The sequence below is a fragment of the Epinephelus moara genome, chromosome 18 (assembly GCF_006386435.1).
Source record: "Epinephelus moara isolate mb chromosome 18, YSFRI_EMoa_1.0, whole genome shotgun sequence".
In the NCBI taxonomy this organism is placed as follows: domain Eukaryota; kingdom Metazoa; phylum Chordata; class Actinopteri; order Perciformes; family Serranidae; genus Epinephelus; species Epinephelus moara.
In genome coordinates, this window is record NC_065523.1 from 37,750,912 (window position 1) to 37,771,837 (window position 20,926).

At 42.4% G+C, this 20,926-nt stretch overlaps 1 protein-coding gene and 1 long non-coding RNA gene across 12 annotated transcripts in view; one reads left to right on the top strand and one right to left on the bottom strand.

Moving 5' to 3' along the window:
- Window positions 1-20,926, bottom strand: part of LOC126405559 (nuclear factor 1 X-type) — a 272,630-nt gene that overhangs the window by 27,087 nt on the left and 224,617 nt on the right. For 7 of the 11 annotated variants that reach the window (XM_050069347.1, XM_050069345.1, XM_050069355.1 and 4 more), the window contains 4 exons: window positions 20,394-20,514; window positions 19,259-19,389; window positions 13,045-13,119; window positions 3,398-3,526 (listed from right to left, as the gene is read on the bottom strand). In XM_050069347.1, coding sequence (XP_049925304.1) covers window positions 3,398-3,526; window positions 13,045-13,119; window positions 19,259-19,389; window positions 20,394-20,514 — 456 coding nt within the window. The remainder of the gene's footprint in view (window positions 1-3,397; window positions 3,527-13,044; window positions 13,120-19,258; window positions 19,390-20,393; window positions 20,515-20,926) is intronic. The other 4 variants (XM_050069350.1, XM_050069348.1, XM_050069353.1 and 1 more) reach the window with 2 other exon arrangements.
- The window catches only part of LOC126405588 (uncharacterized), a 365,681-nt gene that overhangs the window by 5,329 nt on the left and 339,426 nt on the right, over window positions 1-20,926 (top strand). The gene's annotated exons all lie outside the window — the stretch shown is intronic.

The following is a 20,926-nucleotide window of genomic DNA, read 5'->3' on the forward strand; positions in this document are numbered from 1 at the left end:
TTAGCTAACTATTTTAACCATGTAGCCAATAACTTTTAGCTAACTATTTCACCATTGAGCCATGAACTGTTAGCTAACTATTTTAACCATGTAGCCAATAACTTTTAGCTAACTATTTCAACCATTTATCCATGACATAACTTTTTCCTGACCATTTCAATCATGTAGTTACTGCTTTAGCTAACTAGGCTATTTCAACCACTTTACCATAACTTTTAGCTAACTATTTTAACCATTTATTCATGAGTTATAGCTAAATATTTCACATATTTAGCCATACATTTTGCTAACTTTAATAATTTAGCCACTACTTTAGCTAACTTAGCTATTGTAACCATTTAGCCATAATATTTTTAGCTAAATATTTCACTATGAGGCAATTACCTTTGGCTAACCTTTTCAACCATTTAGCTGTGAATTTTGGCTAAATATTTAATCATTTAGCCACTGCTTTAGCTAACTAGGCTACTTTAACCATTTAGCCATGAACCTTTCGCTAAATATTTCACCATGTAGCAATTACTTTTTTAACTAAATATTCAAACATTTAAGCCATGACCTATAGCTAATTACTTAAATTACTCAGCCACTACCTTTAGCTCAAACGGCTATTTAGACTATTTGGCCATTACTTTAAGCTATTTCAACCATTTAACTTTTAGCTAAATATTTATATTTATAAATATTTCTGGTTGGCGTAGTGGTTCAGTGGTTAGCACTGTCACCTACTGTCTGCCTCTCTGTGTGGAGTTTCTATGTTCTACCTGTACCTGCTGTCTAGGTGGTTTCCTCCCTTAACACAAGCTTTATTTTGATGTTTTTTTATTCTCTCTGGCACCTTATTTGTATTAGAAGTTAAAAAAATACCAGTGTTATTAAATTTATTTTCATTTTGAATTAGGAATAGTTGAGGAGCCACCCGGCACCCTATCACGGGCCAGATTTGGCACATTGGCTGTAAGCTGAGTATCACTGCTGTAAAGGATGGGGGGTATAGCTAATGCATGGATGGAAATTGTGATTTCTATCTTTTTTTATTACACACACATTTAAGTACCCCCGGGGCATGAGGACCCCTGGTTATAAATAACAGCTCCATAGGGAGGACAGCTGATGGTGGCTGCAGGGACATACCCTACCAAAACCACCTCTTAGCACCACCACTGTGAGTGGCTTGCTCTAGCACGCTCCTCAGCCCGACTTCACCAACCCCTAAATCTTCTTGGATCTTGTCTTCCACACAGAAAAACAACAACACTGATGATGTGGTAGCTTTTTCACGCCAGCGCAGGAACAGATCCAGCTCACTGTAAGTTTGTGTAAAAATAAACAAATCACAACTGTATAAATCACAACTGCTGGCCACCACAAGGATGGCACATTGTGTGAGTGTGTGTGTGTGTGTGTGTGTGTGTGTGTGCGTGCGCGCGCGTGTCAGTGTGAACATGTACATGAGTGTGTGTGGAGATTGCATTTGCTGTAGCTTCATCTCAAGAGGCACAGGGTCTGTCAGCAACCACGGAGGAGGGTTTAATGACACGGTGGTCAACCTCACTGCTTCACATCTGCTCGTTGGCTTAAAGAGCCTTTGATGTAACCTAGCTACAGAACTACAGCACATGGGTAATTATCTCCAGCGAGCTCCTTCACTGGGTGAATTCACAGACGTGCACTTTCCAAAAAAGAAGAGGAAGTCTCTTTTTTCGATGTGTGCCATGGTGATAAAATTAAGAGTGATGATTTATTATGGGAGCCCTTGGCTCTGTCTGGTATCTGATGTTATCACGAGCTGCTTGTTTCAGCCTGGTGGAGGATCAGCTGGTTCACACAGCAACTCAGACTCGGAGCCTTATTCACTGGCCTCGCCAGGATGAATTTAAACATGTGCTCACCCACATTGAGATTAATTTGTTCCCACACTGTCAAAGAGAAACAAGTCAATAAGAATTTGGAAAGAAGTAAAAAATAATAGAAAAGACGACAGGGAACAGTGAAGTGGAAAAACCCACGGCTGGATCAGCCTGCTCGAGGGTTCTGGGGTAAAAATAGTTTGCTGAGGCACCGATCCTCCAACTGTTCTAAACACAAATGAATTCAGCAATATGCACAGTGTAAGCATGTTATCAGAGTAATCTTAAAACAACCATATCAAAGATGGGGCCTCAAGACCCACTTAGAGGCCCAGATCCTGTCAGTCCATGTTGTGCTTTAGTGGTGCATACTTACATACTGCAAAGCAATTCATGAAATTACCACAAACCAACTGCCACAAAGAGAGCGAAACCTGAAGAACTGGAGTCCCAGGCAGTTTCCCACTTGGCCTGGCTGGTAATGCAGCCTCACAAAAAAACCCATGCCAAGATTTAGTATAAATATGAGTGAGTCATATTTAAAGAGACGATCAAAAACAAAGCAGGAGAAAACCAGATATGTCGACTTTTAGTCTCTGGTTATGAATCAAACTAAAAAAGGAACCTGATCCTACATTTCCCATAATGCAACTTCCCCTGCCTCCCAAATGCCCACCTTTTTCAAAACCCACACCTCCAGTTTGTAACGCAGGCTCAGTGTTGAACATCTTAAATCTCAAGCCTGAGCCGATATAACCCCGATGACATCAGTATGACATCATCAGGGTTATTCCATTCACTCTGGAGAACTTTTTAAGAGCCATAAAAGACATTCATGTGAAAAATGCCCTTTTGATTGTAGGTGTGGAGCACTTTCCAACAAGAAATTTAATGATGCTGTTCAGTCATCACTTGTTCTGTAAGTGTAAAATAAAACAGAAGTCTATTTATTAATTTGGTCTTTTAGATATAACCATATTAGGTCTTAATTTTCTGCAACTTTCTCAAGAAATTTTGTAGAAACAAATGTCAAATGTTATTTAAAACAACAAGATAAGCCAGGAGTCAGCAAGTAAACGACACGTGATTGTCGTCTATGTCATGCCAAAACAAGAGCACTGAAATCTCTGCATTCAGAGCTGCGACAGATTCGGCAGCAGCAGGTTCTGTTCCTCCACAATAAGAAGCAGGAAGAGATCTGTTCAGACGGTATCTAGAGAAGTACAACCACCAACCATCCACCAGACAGACCCAGAAAAGTCACACACCACACCCAGACTCCCCAGAAGCTCCGCCACCAGCGTGACCTGCACCCTATGAGGTGAGAACAAGCAGAGGAGGAGGCAGAGGTGAGCACCAGCCTGCAGAGCTTTAATCCCGACCCGTCTCATCTCCCAAAGACAATGCTCCCGCCTCTGTGCCAGGTGGGGGGAAGGGGTGGGGCCCTGAAGAAGTGGGGGGTGGGTAGGAGGAGATGGTGAGGAGGTGGGGGGGTAGGAAGGGGTGGGGGCTGATCAGGGGGGGATCTGGAGCTGGGTTGGTCTCACCTGGTCTCACTCCCGCCAGCATTGGCAGTGGGTGGTGGGTGAACGCCATGCGGGGGGACCTCGTCTGGGAGGACAGGGCGCTGAAATCGAATTTCCCCGGCTTCTTAAGAGAACCAGGCGATGAGAGTCCTGGCAAAAAGGGGATCAACAAAATGGCAGAACAGAGACGAGGTTTTAATCAAACATGGCTGCTTTTCTTACTTCGACTCTACTTTAAAAAAAAAAAAAAAAAAGCTTATCATATTTAAATTTGATTGCAAGAATCTAATGATTATGATTGAAATCAATGGATTGATCGGTTGATTCATTCATTGATTTGTTGATTGGCTTAACAAACAGATGGGTCCTCACAATCTGATTAATACTCTATGTTTGTGTACAGTCGTCGGGCTGTACCATGTCCGTCAGATTGAGGGGGGGTTGGGTCCGGGGAGAGGCCATGTTTTGAAGCAGCGGGGGTTCAGAGCGAAGGGAGGTGACGGGAGAAAGGAGGGAGGGGGGGTGGGGAGGTCGAGGGGCACAGTGTCAAGAGAGAGGAGAGCTGGGAAATGCGATGGCGGTCCTGGAGTGTGTGAACACAGCATCATCCTACGAAATCAACTCAAAGACGTCTCCTCTGTGAGATCCAGCTCATCCCAAACCACGATGATCTCAGAGGAGCGCAGTCAACAAACACGCCAACCAACCTACTCACTGCACTTGTCAGGATGCCTCATTAGAGTGAATGGGATCCTGGATGGCCTCATATCTGGGGCAGACTGTGCGCTTCAAGCCAAAGCCAGCATGAGCTGCGCGGCTACATATAGCTGCTGCAGAGCACGCCAAAACATACATCAACGACTCCTCTGATGTACTGCCCTTCTGCAATATCTGACGGCCAGGTATTTTATGTTACTGCCTTAAAACGTACAGTATTTCATAAAGAAGTGCTTGAACTCTCTCTCTCACACACACACACACACACACACACACAAGATGTTCGGGCTGGGTGGCGAGCACTGGGCAGCCTGCCAGCCAACGCTGGATGGGAGAGCGGTAGAAAGATGGAAGGAGTTAAGCGGGAGAGGAGCGGTGACGGCATGGCCGACACACAGAGACAAACATATTAAAGTGTCCCCCTCTGTCTATAAATGTCGGCTGAGGCTAACGGACTGCATGAAATATCCCTCAGTTTGGTAAAAACGGGCACACTAAGTATAGGCCCGGCTCACCAGCGGACCAGAAACATGGCCAAAAGTGTGAGAGCTACAGATAAAAGAGGCTCTCTTCTGTGATCAAGGCCTTGTGCGGTGGGCGCTAAGGGAATTTATTTTGATGTATGGTAATCCAAAGGCACAATTTAGACTTTCAGGGTTTGAGGAGCAGCGCCAAATGGTGTGTTTGACCTCTGCAGGGAACCGCAATGTTGAATATACGCTGAAATAAAACTCTGGAAAGAACAATCCATAAAACAGAGAGTAATGAGGAAGTGAAAGTATAGAAAAGTACATCAGCGCGGACACACAGACCTCATTACTTCTCCTCTACTGGACTGGTGTTTTGTTTGCTCCAGATCTGGTTGAAAGAATACAGTGATAAACAACCTCGGCGAGCAAAAGAGCCTCATAAAGTACTAAACGACACAATATTCACACATATAAAACAAACACACTCAAATAAAGACGTGGGTAATTTCAACATGGCCCAAAGAGACGTGGAAATAGATTTTATGAGCGAAGCATATAAAGTCTAACAGAGCAGATTTCTGAAAAGCTTTTCTTTAATGCCACACTGGGAAATGTTTTATCACTATTTACCCACAATGCTCATAGGCAGCATGGGCGCAGCTGTGCTTGTGTGGGCAACGATAAGTATAGAAAAAGGTGGGCGCCGGCACTTATGCTCAGCTAGGCACATCATGTGACCGTGTGTAGGTGGGAGGAGCGGATACAATAAGCAGGGTGAGATAAATTTTATTTATGGCTAGAATTATTAAAAATAAAAAACAAGCCAGTGTGAAGACAGAAGGGCACAAGATGCTTTTCAACCAATTTTACAGCAGAGCGAGGAGACAATAACACTTTTATTGTCGCTCAGACATTATATGTTTGGCTCTAATTCCATGTGTATTTAATTAAGAAGATAAGAAGATATACGCCGTCGTCCAAGAAGAAGAAAAAATGGAGCAGAAGAACAGCTGAACACTCAAAAACAAAAAAGCGTTCATAAAAAGTTTCAAGAAGATAAAAAGTAGAAACCATTTGCTACAGTCAGCAGAACATTAGAAGCGTAGGCTTGTCATCCATCTGGCACTGATATCTTACTTCCGATGGTGTGTTTGGGCTGTCGTCTGGTAATATATGACAACTAGTTTTATTTATTTCACACAGAGCACACCGGCTGCTGCGACGCAAACTTTGACAAACTACTAAAGGAGGACACACTCAGATCTTTAACTCAGATCTTCTGAGGATAACATGACTACTTGTGTAAGAATGAGCTCACCGGGAGTGACATTTAAAATATCACCTGACTCTCCAGCTCTCAGCTCTACAGGGAATTACAGCTTCATTTATGCTAATGTTTTAATTCTCTAGCTCGCAACTTAGCTGTTTGGATTGACTCTCACAGCTCTCATCAGCATCGTTTCCTGCCACAGCAGGTTTCTGCTCTAGGAATGCAACGTATACGACCTGCACAGCACCAAACTGCAGCTAGCCAAAGCCAGCAACTAGCTGTTGAACACAGTGGAGCATTTAGCAGCTAAAATGCCTCGTATTTTTCACAGAAGTGTGTAGAGCCCAAAAACAGAGCTAAAAGAGAGTGAATGATGGACTTAAATTCATCAGGTGGCTCCAAACAGATGCTGATTTATGCTACGTAGCTGCTGGACGCGTTAAACAGGTGAAAGTTTGCCAACATCACAATTAAAAAGGTGATAATATGTCATGTTGTGTTCACAGCTTGTGTCTGCTGCCCCCAAGTGGCGTAAAAATTAGTTATTGCAGGGTAAAAATATTTATGTCAAAGTCCTGCACTCAAAATTTTACGTAACCCTTTCAAAGATTGAGCGACATCACTTTAGTTGTGCCGCTTTCAGATGCCTTTCACAAGTATTGATACCTTTGAACCATCGCTGAGCAAATTGGTGTGATTTCTTTCAAAAACATGGGGGAAAGAAATGGTAAGAAATGTACCATGAATTGCATAGAAAATTATAAAACTAAAATTATATAAACTTTTTTCTTTCTTTCTTTCTTTTTTTTTTTTTTAATAGTTTTCTTGTTCTTAATTTCCTCTTTCACTCATTTTTTGCATTTTTTTGGGTCATTTCTTTCCATGTTGTTAAAGGAAATCAAGCCAATTTGCTCAGGTTTCAAAGGGTTAAGTGACAGTAAAATATTATTAAAAGTAAAAGTACTCAATATTTAAAACGGCTACTTCCTAAGTATTATACTTTATTTATATTATATTATTGCATTCCAACTGTTGAGCAGTAAGTCATCCATGTGCCTGCGATGGTCCCCTTATTTTTATGTGACGTAGATGTTGTCATCTGCCTGTCTGTGAGGGTCCACGTGGACCCCTATAAGAACGTCCACGTCTAGCCCATTTTTTTTGTGACCACATGGATTGTACACACAGTAAGCAAGCTGACCGCACATGCTCCAACTACAAAATATAATCCGAATTTAAATATTAAGTTGAATATTCGATAAACATTCACTCCGGATTGGCAGCTTATCCTTATCTTAGTTTTACTTTCACTCGATGTTGGCAGTAGGAGGGCGCTAAGCTCACCTCCCAGCCTTCCTGTTTAATACTGAGGGCTGATGTGAACCCGAAATTCACCACTTGCACGTCCACGTCACCGCAGCTGTTCATGGACGTTCAATGCCGGAACTATGTCCGAGCCTTTAATATGAAAGCAGCATTTAAATGTAGTGGCTCTTACTAATTTAAGATATATGAGATATATGAGCTCAATATCTGCCCCCAAAATGTATGAGTACACATATTCAGGAGCATTTAATAGAAACACTCGAGAAAAGTGCCACGAAATTGTACTTGAGTACTTATGTGAATAGTCTAAGCTACTTTCAGTCAGCACCTCAATCATGACGCACGCAGTAACGTGTCGTCACTGTGGCTGGACAGAATCTCTGTTTTATTTTACTTATATAGAAAAAGAAAATAGGTTCGCTATCTAACACACTCTGAGAAACACTGGGTTCGTTCTGAATAGCATACTTTTTCTTTTTACTTTATGTAGGTGCTGCAGCTGCCCTTCCTGTTGCATGCAGTATGCACACAGTTGGGACGCACTACTTCATCATAACATTACGCCCTCCATTGTGTCTTTGTAATAGCTGCTCCAAAGCTCTCAATCAAATGCTCCCCTCCATCGACACTTTAAAGACAAATCTTAAAACGTACATGTTTTCAATGGCCTTTGGTTGTTTGTAGTGGTTTTAATATTTCAGTATTTTATCAACTTTTATCGTATGTAATTGTTCTTACTGGTGTCATTTAATTTTTAAATGTGCTATATAAATTAACGTGATTTGATTTAACTTTAAGTGTCTTGTTCTGGTTCACACACGTACTTGGCGAATAAAGCTGATTCTGATTCTTTCTCATATATGCGTTACCATGGAGATAAACCGAGCTCTCCAGAGACTAAGGTCAACCCACAGAGCTCTGCTGTTGTTACTTTGCGATGCAGGTAGGCTAGTTTTAACTGCAAACACTAGATTCTAACATATTCACGACAGTAAAATTACATCTACATTTCTCAGTCACTGTTTCGTCCTTTTGCTGTTGGTAATCGTTACGATTATTTCGTTAATTTAAACAATTAATCCATGGTGTAAAATGTGTAGGTTACTAATTTGTCCTGTAGGGGTCACTGTATTGTCATGGGTGTCTGCAAATACAGGTAGGAACCATTCATTGAGAGACAGGTGTTTTTTGACTTTTAATACAGCGGCTAAGCCTAAACTTAGAGTCACTGAGGGGCTGCAGAGACAGACAGGGTGCTTACTTATTGACGTGCTCGCCTGACCTAACAGACTGCTGCTCATCAGGTGAAACAAAGAGTCCACTTCTTCTTCTTTGATGCATAATTCAGTTATCACTGCTTTGGTCTTGGTGAAAAACAAAATTAACCATTGCATTGAGCAGCGTACACCTGACTTGACGTGGCCCAGCGTTGCAGTCAGAAAACTACGTGAGCTCCCCGTCTAGCTACACCTGTTCCTCAGTGAATGACACCCATGACAGTACAGTGACCCCTACAGGACAACTTCGTAACCTACACATTTTACACCATGGATGGCTCCTATAGTTTCTATTATTACTAATCGACTGGTCACCGGTCACTTAAACGCGCTGTCATCTGTCACTGCGGCTTCTGACAGCTTTCAATCATCTGTTTGCAGCTCAGTTGATGTGACGTGTCGTCCGCTGTGCAGGGGATTGTGGGTAAGAATAGCCAGAGACGCATGCTGGCTTGCATACTGCAAAACACAATTGAATGTAGTGGAACATCCTGGTATTTTTGGGCACATTGCATTCGACATACTATGTACTGGGACATGCTAAATCTTGTTCTGGCATACTAAACAGTATGGTAGTGTGGGGATTGGAACAAATATGGCTGCTATACAGTTTCACATGAGTCGGGGTGAAATTGTTTAACTGACATTATTAAAAACAGACAAACATGTTGATTTAAAGCATCGCTGCACTGAAGCCGGTTTGGCTGTGGCTCCTCTGTGGTACGTACAGGGGAACGACTGCGTGCCGCCACGGTACATGTTCAATTATAACCAGCTTATTATGCATAAACAGCCTTAAATTATACATATTGTTTTTAGTCTCTGTGATTTCCCCTAATTAGTCTGTATCTAGCTGAAATATCTGGTACGATGTGGCTTCTCAGTGAGGAGCAGCAAATGAGGCCCAGATGCCCAATGAAAGCTTTGTCTGATAAAGCTAACAGAAGTTACTCTGATCTCTCCCTTAATCTGTGTGTGTGTGTGTGTGTGTGTGTGTGTGTGAGAGAGTGTGTGTGTGTGTGTGTTTGTGTGAGTCTACACACACACACACACACTCACACAGTTGTTTGTTCTACATTATTTCTATGTCCTGCTCCTGGCACACTGCACAAGCAGACTGGCAGCCAATTGCTCCCATGACCCTCCAGTCTTGCCGCGCTAACAAGCTGGCGACCACACAAGCCCCCTAACTGTCACAGAGCTGGTCCACTCGCATGTGCACCGACACACACACACAGACAGACACGCACCAAAGAGAGAAAGGAGCTCACACACCCGTCATTCAGGTAAGCAAAGAAACAATGTACATTAACAGAGTTGTGTCCCTCATTAGCCGACTACCTCACACATCATTAGCACTCATAAACACTGAGGTAATGTGCTGCAGACGGAGCAAGGACACCTCTCACACACACACACACACACACACACACACACACATACACATACACACGAGGGCTGCAACTAACCATTATATTTATTATCAAATCGTCTGCTCATTATTTTCTCAATCAATTAATCATCTGTCAATAAAATGTCAGAAAACAGTCAAACACATCTCGTGCAATTTTCCAGAGCTCAATGTGACGTCATGTTATCAGTCCATTAAATGGCCGTTATCACTTCTATTATAATTCTCGAGACACTGCACCTACCAGTGAAGCAAGAAGGTGCAGATCCAACGTTTGAAACAACCGCAGTTTTTGTTAGGTTTAGGAAAAGACTGTGGTTTGAGTCGTGCATTTATTATGTGATGTACCCGTTTTAAAAAGGGACATAAGCAGCCGTCTCCTGGGTGAAAGTCCTGTGTTTGTTTGACCTCCTTATCACTTAACTTACTCCCTTGCTCCTGTCATTATTACTATGGCCACTAGAGGTCATTGTAAACTAGGGGTGGGCAATACTGTTTCACATAGGATGTATAAAATGACTACACTGTAAACATGAAGGGTAAATTGTTTCTCTTCTCCAGTCTGGGAACATTCACTCGCATTTTGCTACCATGGAGCACCAGTGTGACTGGAAAGTACTATCAATATATGAACTGGACAGCCGTTAGTTCTTTTTTCTCCTGCTTGCAGTGAATACATCCTCACGTTTGACAGCGCCCCTGTAACAATTTAACTTTATGCTCACTGCTAACTGTTGATGGAAGCTTCAAGTTCTCAGCAAAAAACACTTCCTGCCTGAGACGAGCCGGGGTTCTTCAGAATAAAAGCACCAGCGGTTTAGCTTTGGTTTGTTTCATTATAACAATACTTAAACTTTTAACTTTAACTTTATTGTAACAGTACTTTATTCAACTTTTTAAAAACAGTACTTTATCTAACTTTATTAAAACAGTACATGATTTAGCTTCGTTATAATGGTATTTTTTAACTTTATTGCAACAGTACTTTATTTTACTTTATTATAACAATTCTTTATTTAACATTATTTTAACAGCATTTTCTTTTAAATTATCATGAAGTACTTTAACTGTGTAAAACTACTTAATTTAACTTTATTGTAACAGTACATTAGCTTTATTTAACATTACTTTATTTAACTTTATTTACCAGTACTTTAACTTTATTTACCAGTACTTTATTTAACTTTATTACAACAGTACTTTAACTTTATTTACCAGTACTTTATTTAACTTCATTACAACAATACTTTATTTAAGCAGTGCTTTATTTAACTTTAATGTAACAGTACTTTATCAACTTCATTGTAACAGTAATTTATTCAGAGTTTAGTATTTCAATACTCTACAGTAATTTAGAGGAGACTCTAAAATATCAAGATATATATTTTGTATACAGCCCTAAAATATTGCAAAATTATTTATAGGTCATATTGATCAGCTCTACTGTAAATTAAGGAGGTCATACCACCTTAAATCTATACTAGTGATGACTGATAGCGGCCTTTTAACGGGCTGACAAGTCTCGACGTGGGTAAAAATCCAAAGCTTTTCAGTTTATTATCTTGTATGACAAAGAAAAGCATCAAACTCACATTTAATAATCGTGAAACCAACAAATGTTTGTCTCTGACGCTTAAAAAGTTGCTCAAATGATTACTCGATTATTAAAATAGTTGCTAGTTAATTTTCGACTAATTGATGCAGCTCTAACACACACACACACACACACACACACACACACACACACACACACACACCAGAGTTTTAAGCCCATAACACCACATATCACAGACAGTCGGGACACCCCCCCCCTCCTCTGACTGAACAGTAGATATTGGGGTTTCCCCCCCCCCCGAGCAGCAGGAGCAAGCAGGCAGAAGGAGAGAGCGGAGCAGAGCGGAGCGGGAGACAGCAGACTTAATGATGAATTACATGATCACCTGCTATGCCTCAGAGCTTTTCATTCAGGTAGAGGATCACCTCCAGAGCGGGCAGAGGCGGAGGCCCTCCCCTTCCCTCCTCGTCCTCCCTCCTCCTGTCCTCCGCCCCTCCTCTCCTCATCTCTCACTCCCAACACCACCACCACCATCACCAGAACAGATGTCTGCTGTAACCCAGTAGCTCCCTTCGCTGTAGACACATGGAGGCGCCATCTGGACCGGAACGCTGCTCCTCTCCAGATTGGGGAGTGTGTGTGTGTGTGTGTGTGTGTGTGTGTGTGTGTGTGTGTGTGAATGTAAATCAGAGAAAGAGCTGAAATTTAGTTTTGTGTGTGTGTGTGTGTCTGCATGCCATTTGTGAATGTGCGTGTTAGTGAGTAAGCATGTCTCGGAGACAGAAGGTGCCTTGTGCATTGATGACACACCTGAGTGCCTCTCGTCGTGTTTGTTTGGGTCGTATGTTGTTTTTTTTTTCCTGCGCCGTCTTTCAGAGACGGTTGAGTCAGGCCTACGGCAGGTGGGACACCACTCAACAGCTCCGTCTAAACAACCGGCTGCATGAAGCGGCTAACGCTGCTACTCAACAAACCCTCATTCACACACACACACACACACACACACCACCACCCTCCTTTCTCCGGGTCTTTCATCGCTTTCTCTCCCAGGGCTCGACAACAAAATTGCAACACCCAAAGCACTTAGCTGAACGCTGCTGACAAATTCACACTGCCTTGGAAAACTGTTTGTGTGCATGTGGTGTGTCACAACAATGTGGTTTTTGGATATGATAATGCACATAATTACACACTGAGAATACAGCTGATAATCAGACAGTGTACGTCAGGATAAGAGTGATTTTTTTTTCATAGCTCCAGGGACGTCTTCATCCTCCTAGAAGTTTGATTCCTCTCACAGATTTACAACAACATCTTTGAGGCAGACAGGCGGTGGATGTTATGGAGCTACTGGGCTACCAAAAGGCTTTGGTAAACCCACAATGGACAACAGCAGACATCTGGTAGAAACAACCCCACCCAGCGGCAGCATAGCCAGAGAACAAGACACAAGAGAGGGATGAAGAGAAGAAGAGAGAAAGGATGAATGGAAGATGCAGAACAGCTCACAGGAAGTGCAAACAGACTTGGAATAAAAGGACAGAGAGAGACAGAGAGAGAAATGTGTACAAGTTGAGGGTGGTGTGAGCTGAAGTAGAGCATGTATACATGTACACAGTATAATGTTTAATGTTGTTCTAACCATGGTAAGGAAACTGCACTCCATCGCTCTCATGCTTAATCTTCCTCTCCTGCACACTGGCCAAATGGTGCTGCACTGAAAGGCCAAACAGGGGAGAAGGGAAGAGTTAACAATGGAAGAGGGGAGGAGAGAAAAAGACAGAGACAGAGATGGAAAGAATGAGGGAGAAACAGAGGGGTGGTTAAATAATGGGCAACAGGGGAGTTTAATGTTATAGAGTGCAGCAAGTGTCTATAAAATAGTTACATCATTACTGCTGGCGGGATTAAAATGGCAGCATGTGAGTGGGAGTGACGGTTAGGAATCGGAGAACACATGAGAACTTTCAGCGATTTAACAGAGACACATACCAAACCCAGGAGATGTACATGAAGTCTACTGTAAATACATTTGACATGGTGCCCGTCAGTGCTGCGAGCCAAAGGGTGAGTGGGTATGATTTAAAGGGACAGTTTGGTTTGGCACTTATCCACAGTCAGTGTAATAGCTACAGGAAATGGTGTTTGGCGTGCCTCCAGTTTGGAGAAGCAGGCAGGAGCACCACCACAGAAGCAAAGCAATGTGCTGCTGTGGACGGAGGCGGCAGCAAAACGAGTTTTAGACACCTAAGAAATGTATGCTAGTTGAAATGTTCACAATATTTAGAGTACTTTCACCGCTTTCTCCTGCTGGCAGACAGCCCTTTCTGATGGGGAACTGGAGCTATTATCTGTGCTCTCTTTAAAGTCACCACACTACTTTGACAAAAACAGTAATTGTACTTAGCAGAACACAGGAGTTGCTGGTCTATTGCTGCTTCCATCAGTCAGTAAGTTTGTGTTATTAGGTGATTTTGGTGTTTCCAAGGGTTAGTTTGGATTCACCAAAGTCACACAACGACACACAAACTGATCGAGGCAGCGGTAGACCAACAGCTTCTGTGTTCTGTGATGTAAAATTACTGTTTTAGTCATAAGAGTCTGAAAGGATTTATTGTTTCAGGTGGCCGGAGATGTCAATGGTTAGCGATTCATTGGTTTTTGACCAGTTACTCTTCAGTTTACTGCACTGCGCGCTACCCAGGGCTGGTGGGAGCTAACCTCAACTAGCGCCGCCGCTAATTTGGCGATTACCGCTTGTCTCCCCACAGATCACCGCGGTCAGTTTTTAGCTGCAAACACCCTTTAGCAAAGTTTACTATTTATAGCTCTGTTAGTGCGGTTAGCAGTGTCAGCAGGGCTAGTGGGGCTAACATATTACAAAATGCTAAAGAGGATTTGTGGCTCAAAATTAGGCCACTCACTCACCGTGCCTACCTCACGGAAGACCTGAGGATGGCCAGCGAGTACAACACCACCTCTGTGCCATCACCAGCACAGTGTTTAATCGCCAAATCAGTTGCTATGCTAACCAGCTGCTAGCTATAGCTGCTAGCTAATTCCCACCCAACCCGGGTGGTGTGCAGTGCAGGGCTGCCAAGGCTAAAAGTAGGTAACAACTGGAGACTCCTGTTTCAATTCATTTAGTTTTTTTTCTTGAAAATTCACCAGTTAACATGTATTGTGCCATCAAACCAAAGTAAATTAAATGAACATTTTTATAGGTGGCTAAAACACGTTTTGTTGCTGCCCCGTCCACATTCCTGTCTGCTTCTCCAAACTGGTGGCGTGCCGACATCTACTGTAGGCTATTCACTGACTATGGATATGTGCCTCATACAACCCCACTTCAAAAAGTTTAAACTATCCCTTTAAGCAGTAGCTGTGTGGTTGCACTGGTGCTGCTCTGCTGTGACACTCATGAAAACAACACAGAAATGGATGGTGAAACTGAGTGTATGAGGAACAATAATGTGAAAGGAAAGGTTTAATATTTTGGGAGATGAGTTGCTTGTTTTTTTTGCCAAGACGTTGATGAAAAGATTGATACCACTGTCATGTCTGTACGGTAAATATGAAGCTACAGCCAGCAGCTGGTTAGCTTTAAGTTAGCTTAGCACAAAGACTGGAAACAGGGGCAAAAGCTAGTCTGGCTCTGTGTGAAGGTTCACACTCTGTCAAGCACCACCTCTAAAGCTCCGGTTAGCCTAGCTTAGCAAAAGGACTGGGAACAGGAAGGAACAGCTAGCATGGCTAGCATGTTATATCCAGTTTGTTTAAATACATATAAAAACCACAGTGTAAATAGACGGAGTCAAAAGCTGGTTAGCCTAGCTTAGCAAAAGGACTGGGAACAGGAAGGAACAGTTAGCATGGCTGGCATATTACATCTTGTTTGTTTTAAATCCACAGTGGAAAATCATTAATTTACTGCTTTACGGCTGGAGTCAGAAGCTGCTTAACTTAGCTTAGCTTAGCTTAGCACAAAGATTGGAAACGGGGGGGAACAGCTAGCATGGCTAGCCATGTTATATCAGGTTTGTTTAATCCATACCAAAACCACAGTGTAAAAAAAAAAGAAGCAATCATTTCCTGGTTTACCGCTAGAGCTAGAGGCTGGTTAGCTTAGCTTAGCACACAGACTGGAAACAGGGGAACAGCTAGCATGGCTAGCATGTTATAACCAGTTTGTTTTTCCGTACAAAAACTGAAGCGTAAAAAAAAAACCATGTAGGTCAGTTGTTTCCCTATTTTCAGTCTCTGTTTTCCAGTTGCTAAGCTGCTAGCTGTAGCTTTACAGTTAACGTACAGAGTGGTATCAATCTTTGTAACTCTTGGCAAAAAAAACCTATTACCTGTTAAAAAAGTCTGTTACATATGACACATGATGAACATATAAAGATTCTCACCACACCAGCCTGTCTTAGTGTTTCTAATGGCTTAATGAAGAACGTTAGCTGAAGTCTAATGAACAAAATAAATCACAAAAGGGGATAAACATTTGAACGTCCAAACGTCTATACATCTTTTGAGAGTTATCTGTTAAATCTACAGTATGAGGCTCTGACAGTCTCAGACATCACACACACACATGCACACACACAATCCAGGAGTTAAACTCAGTGACTGTTAGCCCTGATGCCACGAGAACTAACAGAGCGAAATATATCCATCCAAACTCAGACAACAAACACGAGGGTAAAATAGTTAAAGCACTCAGTTTGTGGTCGATGAAAGGGTCGGTTCAGCCAAAACTAAACTAGACTCATACTTTAACACTTTCACCTTGTGAGCACACAGATAGTTTCAGTTTTATTTGCAGACGCTTCCAGATGTCCGTCAGTGTTCGTCTTCCTCCGCCCCATCACAACAGAGGTGTGGTGCTCATGTAAAAGTTATATTGGACAGTAACGTGTCATTTGAAAAACAAAGTCCACTCAGGATAATCCACAGACCAGACTCACCAGCACAGACTTTACAGGTTGGGTTTTTTTTTTTTTTGGTTTGAAAATAGTCCCCAATAAAAATTATTCTCAGAAACCGGGACATTGTTTGTGGATGGTTTTTCAAATGTCATGTTTTACCACAAGTTATGTTTCATTGTGCTGGGGCGGAGGAAGAAGTTTCAGCAAATAAATATCTGCAAGTAAAACCTAAACTGTCAACATGTCTACCAGGAGTAACAAGGAAATAATAGTTTTGGGTGAACTGGCCCTTTAAAGGGATAGTTTGGAGTTTTTAAAGTGGGCCTGTATGATGTACTCGTCCACAGTGGAGTCTGGTATTGAAGAGAGCATAGATGGATATAACACAAAGGGCTGTCTGAAGGCAGTGAGAACATTTTAAATACAGCATAACTTAAACTGACAGATTTTTTAGGTGTCTCAAATTCCTCTGTCAGTACTGCTGCCTGCTTCTCCAAACTGGAGGCATACCAACCGCCATCTACTGCAGCTAACACACTGACTGTGTTTAAGTACCTCATACAGCCCCTCTTCAGATGATCCAAACTATCATATAAGTCCCTGCTGCATGTGAGAAAGGATGCTATAACCTGTCTGTGGCATAACAGCAGTCCATCTACCTCACACAGGCCTGATGTGCTTGGTCAGGGTGGGGGTGGGGGGTACAGGTTGTAAGTGGAGTGGGAGTTGTGAATGGAGGAGTGTGAGGAAGAGAGTGGGGATGATGAAGGGGTCAGGTGATGGAGAAGAGGGTCAACACAGTTCAGAGGCAAAGGGACGTGGAGGAGGAGGAAGGAGGTGAGCTGCAGCGTCTGGTCCACTTCAAGTCAGGTAGTCAGTGTGAAATTAACGTTTAAAAAGGTTCATGTTAAAGGCCCCGAAAACATTTTCTCAATCAGGCTGTTGTTACAGGGGATGGACTCATATTGTTTTCTGTTTTTACTAGTTTACTTGCTCCATGCACCAATCAGGATTTAAAAACATTTGAATGAAAATGAAAATTAAACTGTTGTTTAATCTGTAAAAAAACCTGAAGACTCAGAGAAGTTACTGCACTCATCCGAGAAATAGTCGGTCACCACCGCACAACATATCGTTTTGCGCTTTTGTTCGGATTAAACAAACAAAATATACCGTGTTATTATTTAGCTTTACGGCCTTTACACACCAATTAATATATTTTTTAACGGTTTTTCTTTTTTACATAAAATATCAATATTATGCAAAGTAAAACCAGCGTAATTTTTTTTCCCAGAACAAGGTCAATTATCTGAGCTTTCTCACAAAGAATAACGGGGTGTAACAATCCATGCATTCGGAGTGATATATCAATTCACTGATCAACGATCCAATGTCATCTTTGCAATGCGAAAACATCGATCCATATCATCATCTTTAGGTTACGCATTATTTGTAAAGTCTGTCACCGTCAAACAACTCTGTTTAAACAATGTTCGGCTGAAAGAACGTGCATGCAAACTGAAATTCAAACGTGTTACGTATAAATAAGATATGTAATTTGTTAGGCTATGAGTAGGGGGAATCTCCACTAGCAGTGAGGCTAATTTATTCAATGTAAACATGCTAATGCTAATATTAAGTCACTAGCAAAAAAACAGTTGTTTTGTCTCTGAACCCTGACAGTTATTACTGAGCTGAATTTGATACTTGTGTTAAATGATCCTGTTGTTTTATGGCTGTTTGGAGAAGTTTGCCTTCGGGACTTTAAGACAGATGGTCCTGAAGTTTTATGAAAAAGATGATGGTTTGGGTTAAAATAAAAAGATTTCTTCCAGGAAAGTCTCTCTGACAGAAAGCCCTGAAGGTTTACTTATCCCATGTGCTGTTTTATGTGTTTGTGGAGTCAATTTTAAGTGAACTTCACTGCTCTTATCATTTACGTGTTGTTTTTATCTTTTATGGCCAGAAGTCAAAAATAAACGGATGCCAGCATCTTCTGTAACAGACTGTGTTAAATGGGCAGATAATATCGTTTCATATTGATCGCAGGCCCCTGAATCAAGATCGTATTGTGGCAGACTTTGTAATATCTGCAAATATCATATCACTGTTCAAAGAATCGATGTGATTTACACCCCTGGTGGATAAAGGCATCAACCAATTACGTTGCCTATAGTTTTTTAAATGAGGATTATAAAACGATGACACGGTAGATTTTATAACTGTAACAGTAACTGTTTACCAGAGGGGAACTTTAAATTAATTTTGCTGAAAGGAAACTCCGTATAAAAGCTTACAGGAACTCAGGCTACACAGCTACTTATCTCAGACATACTGACAGACGCTGCTCTGTAAGGGTCAGCAGGATCCTGGTAGTTGTCGCAAATCAGCCAATCTGTTCACATCGAAATCTTTTACTGAACGAGTTTTGCAACTGACGCAAATTCGCATCGCTGCCGATAAGAATAGTTTTGATGTGAAATATTAGCACGCAAGTATTTCTCATTTTTGTGTCATGCTGCTTAAAAGATTTTGTCACCCTGGGACGCAGCCAGGCTAGCTGTTTCCCCGTCTTTCAACTCTTCATGCTAAGCTAAGCTAACCATCCACAGACATGATGGTAGTATCAGTCCCATCTAGCCCTCAGCAAGAAAGCAATTTAGAAAATTTCCCATAATTTTTGCCTGTGTTCCTTTAATGTTGGAGAGAAATAAGTTTTCAGGGGCTTTAAAGTTCAATGAGAAGAATAAAAAAAAACTGGAGGAGCGGGTTTTAGTTGCAGCCTCCATCAAAACATCATTTTCTTTTTTATCTGTGGCTTAAAAATCAGTAATAATATTAGAGTCTGAACTGATGTGGACCTCAGCGCAGCTCCTGGAAAGGTGTCTGGAATGCGTGCAGAATGTGACGGGGACGTTGTAGCGGGACTACCTGCATCCACATCATTGGGCCAACCGCTGGACTGAGAGCTGCTGCCGGCCGCCGGGGAACGGCCTGAGTAGAAGACATCGTCCACCGGGCTCTCCATCTCGCTGTCGTCAATGGACTTGCGCTTGTTGGAGCTGAGAGAGAAGTAAGAGAGGAGAGGGTTTAATTCATGAAGAAGGAGAGGAGGAACGAGTTAGAGGGATGTCGATGTGTTTTAAAATCAATCTGTTTTTATCCCCTTTTCTTTTAAACGTGCGTGTTAGCTTCGGTTTCTCACTGAATCCAGCAGACACTTCTCATGAGTATTATTCATTTGTGGGACGTTTGAGGACAAATGTGAGGTCTTATTTCTCCTGTCAGGCATGTGTCTGCATAAAATCAAGAGTCCTAAGAATTCTAAATGTCAAGGTTTCCCTTCAGTGTTTTGTTTTCATATTATGTTTTAGCCGAAGGGGACGAAGCAACACAACAGCGAGACAAACACGAGGCCAGAATCTATCCAACATGCTGAATCCATGCTGGCCCCGAAGCCGCTTCACACTCGAGACTGAGCGCTGAGACTCTGCGTGGTGATGCTGGAACTCATTTGTGTGTGTGTTTGCAGATTCTTATAGACTCATACATCTGTGACCAATAAAATTAAGGGGCTTGTGAACGTACAGCGTTTCACTGCTGATCCAGAATGTTTAAATATGTGTGCGCTCATGTGCATATCCGTGTGACAGCATGCGTGTGTGGCTTTGGTGCGAGTGTGATGCAGGGGTCTGTGTTACATTAGTATCAAGGGAGATATTCTGTAATGAGTGTAACTACCTCCGTGGGAGACTTGCATAAAGCTCCATTTCAGTCCTGCAGCGTAAGATGAAGCGAGAGAGGACGACAGAGGGAGCCGGGGAAGTAATGGAGACAAGAGACACAAACACAGACGGAGCGACGGACAGATCGGTGTGGGAAAAATGAGAGGGGATGAGGAAGATTAGCAGTGAAGGAGGAGAAAAGGGGGAGAAGAAAGAGCACAATCAAAAAGCAGAGCAGGCTCAGCATAAAGAATACAGCAGCGTTCAGAGGTTAAAGATTTAAGAAGTGAAGAATATTAGTACGGGAGAAACACTCTGAGCGTGTGTGTGCGTGTGTGTACCTGGTGGAGGGGGTGGAGGTGATGGAGCGCCGTCCCAGGGTCACCTGGTTGATGTTGTAGTAGCCGGGGCTGTCCAGGTCAGCCAGGGAGAAGTTGGGGCCGGTCGCTGTCGCCACCGGGGCTGAGGGATACACACACAGACACACACTGGTGTTAATATGTCGCCATTTTGATTCAGACTTTAAACATCAACCAGCTGATGGACCGCTGTAAGATCTGTGCAGACGTTCATGGTCTCCTGATGATGTATCCTAATGACTTTTGTGATCCCCAGATTTGTTTTCCAGCACCAACGTGAGGTTCACATTCGTCATTTTGATTCAAATGTCTCTACAACTGCTGGATAGATTATCATGAAACTTTGTAAACCCATTCACGCCGCACTCAGGATGAGTCGTGATAACGTCTGTCTTTGTCTGTTCCAAAGGCTGAAAACTAAAAGGGACAGGGCGTTTGCTGTCAGGGCCCCGAGGCTCTGGAACAATCTGCCCGAGGAAATCAGGTCAGCCGAGACAGTGAGCTCTTTTAAGCCC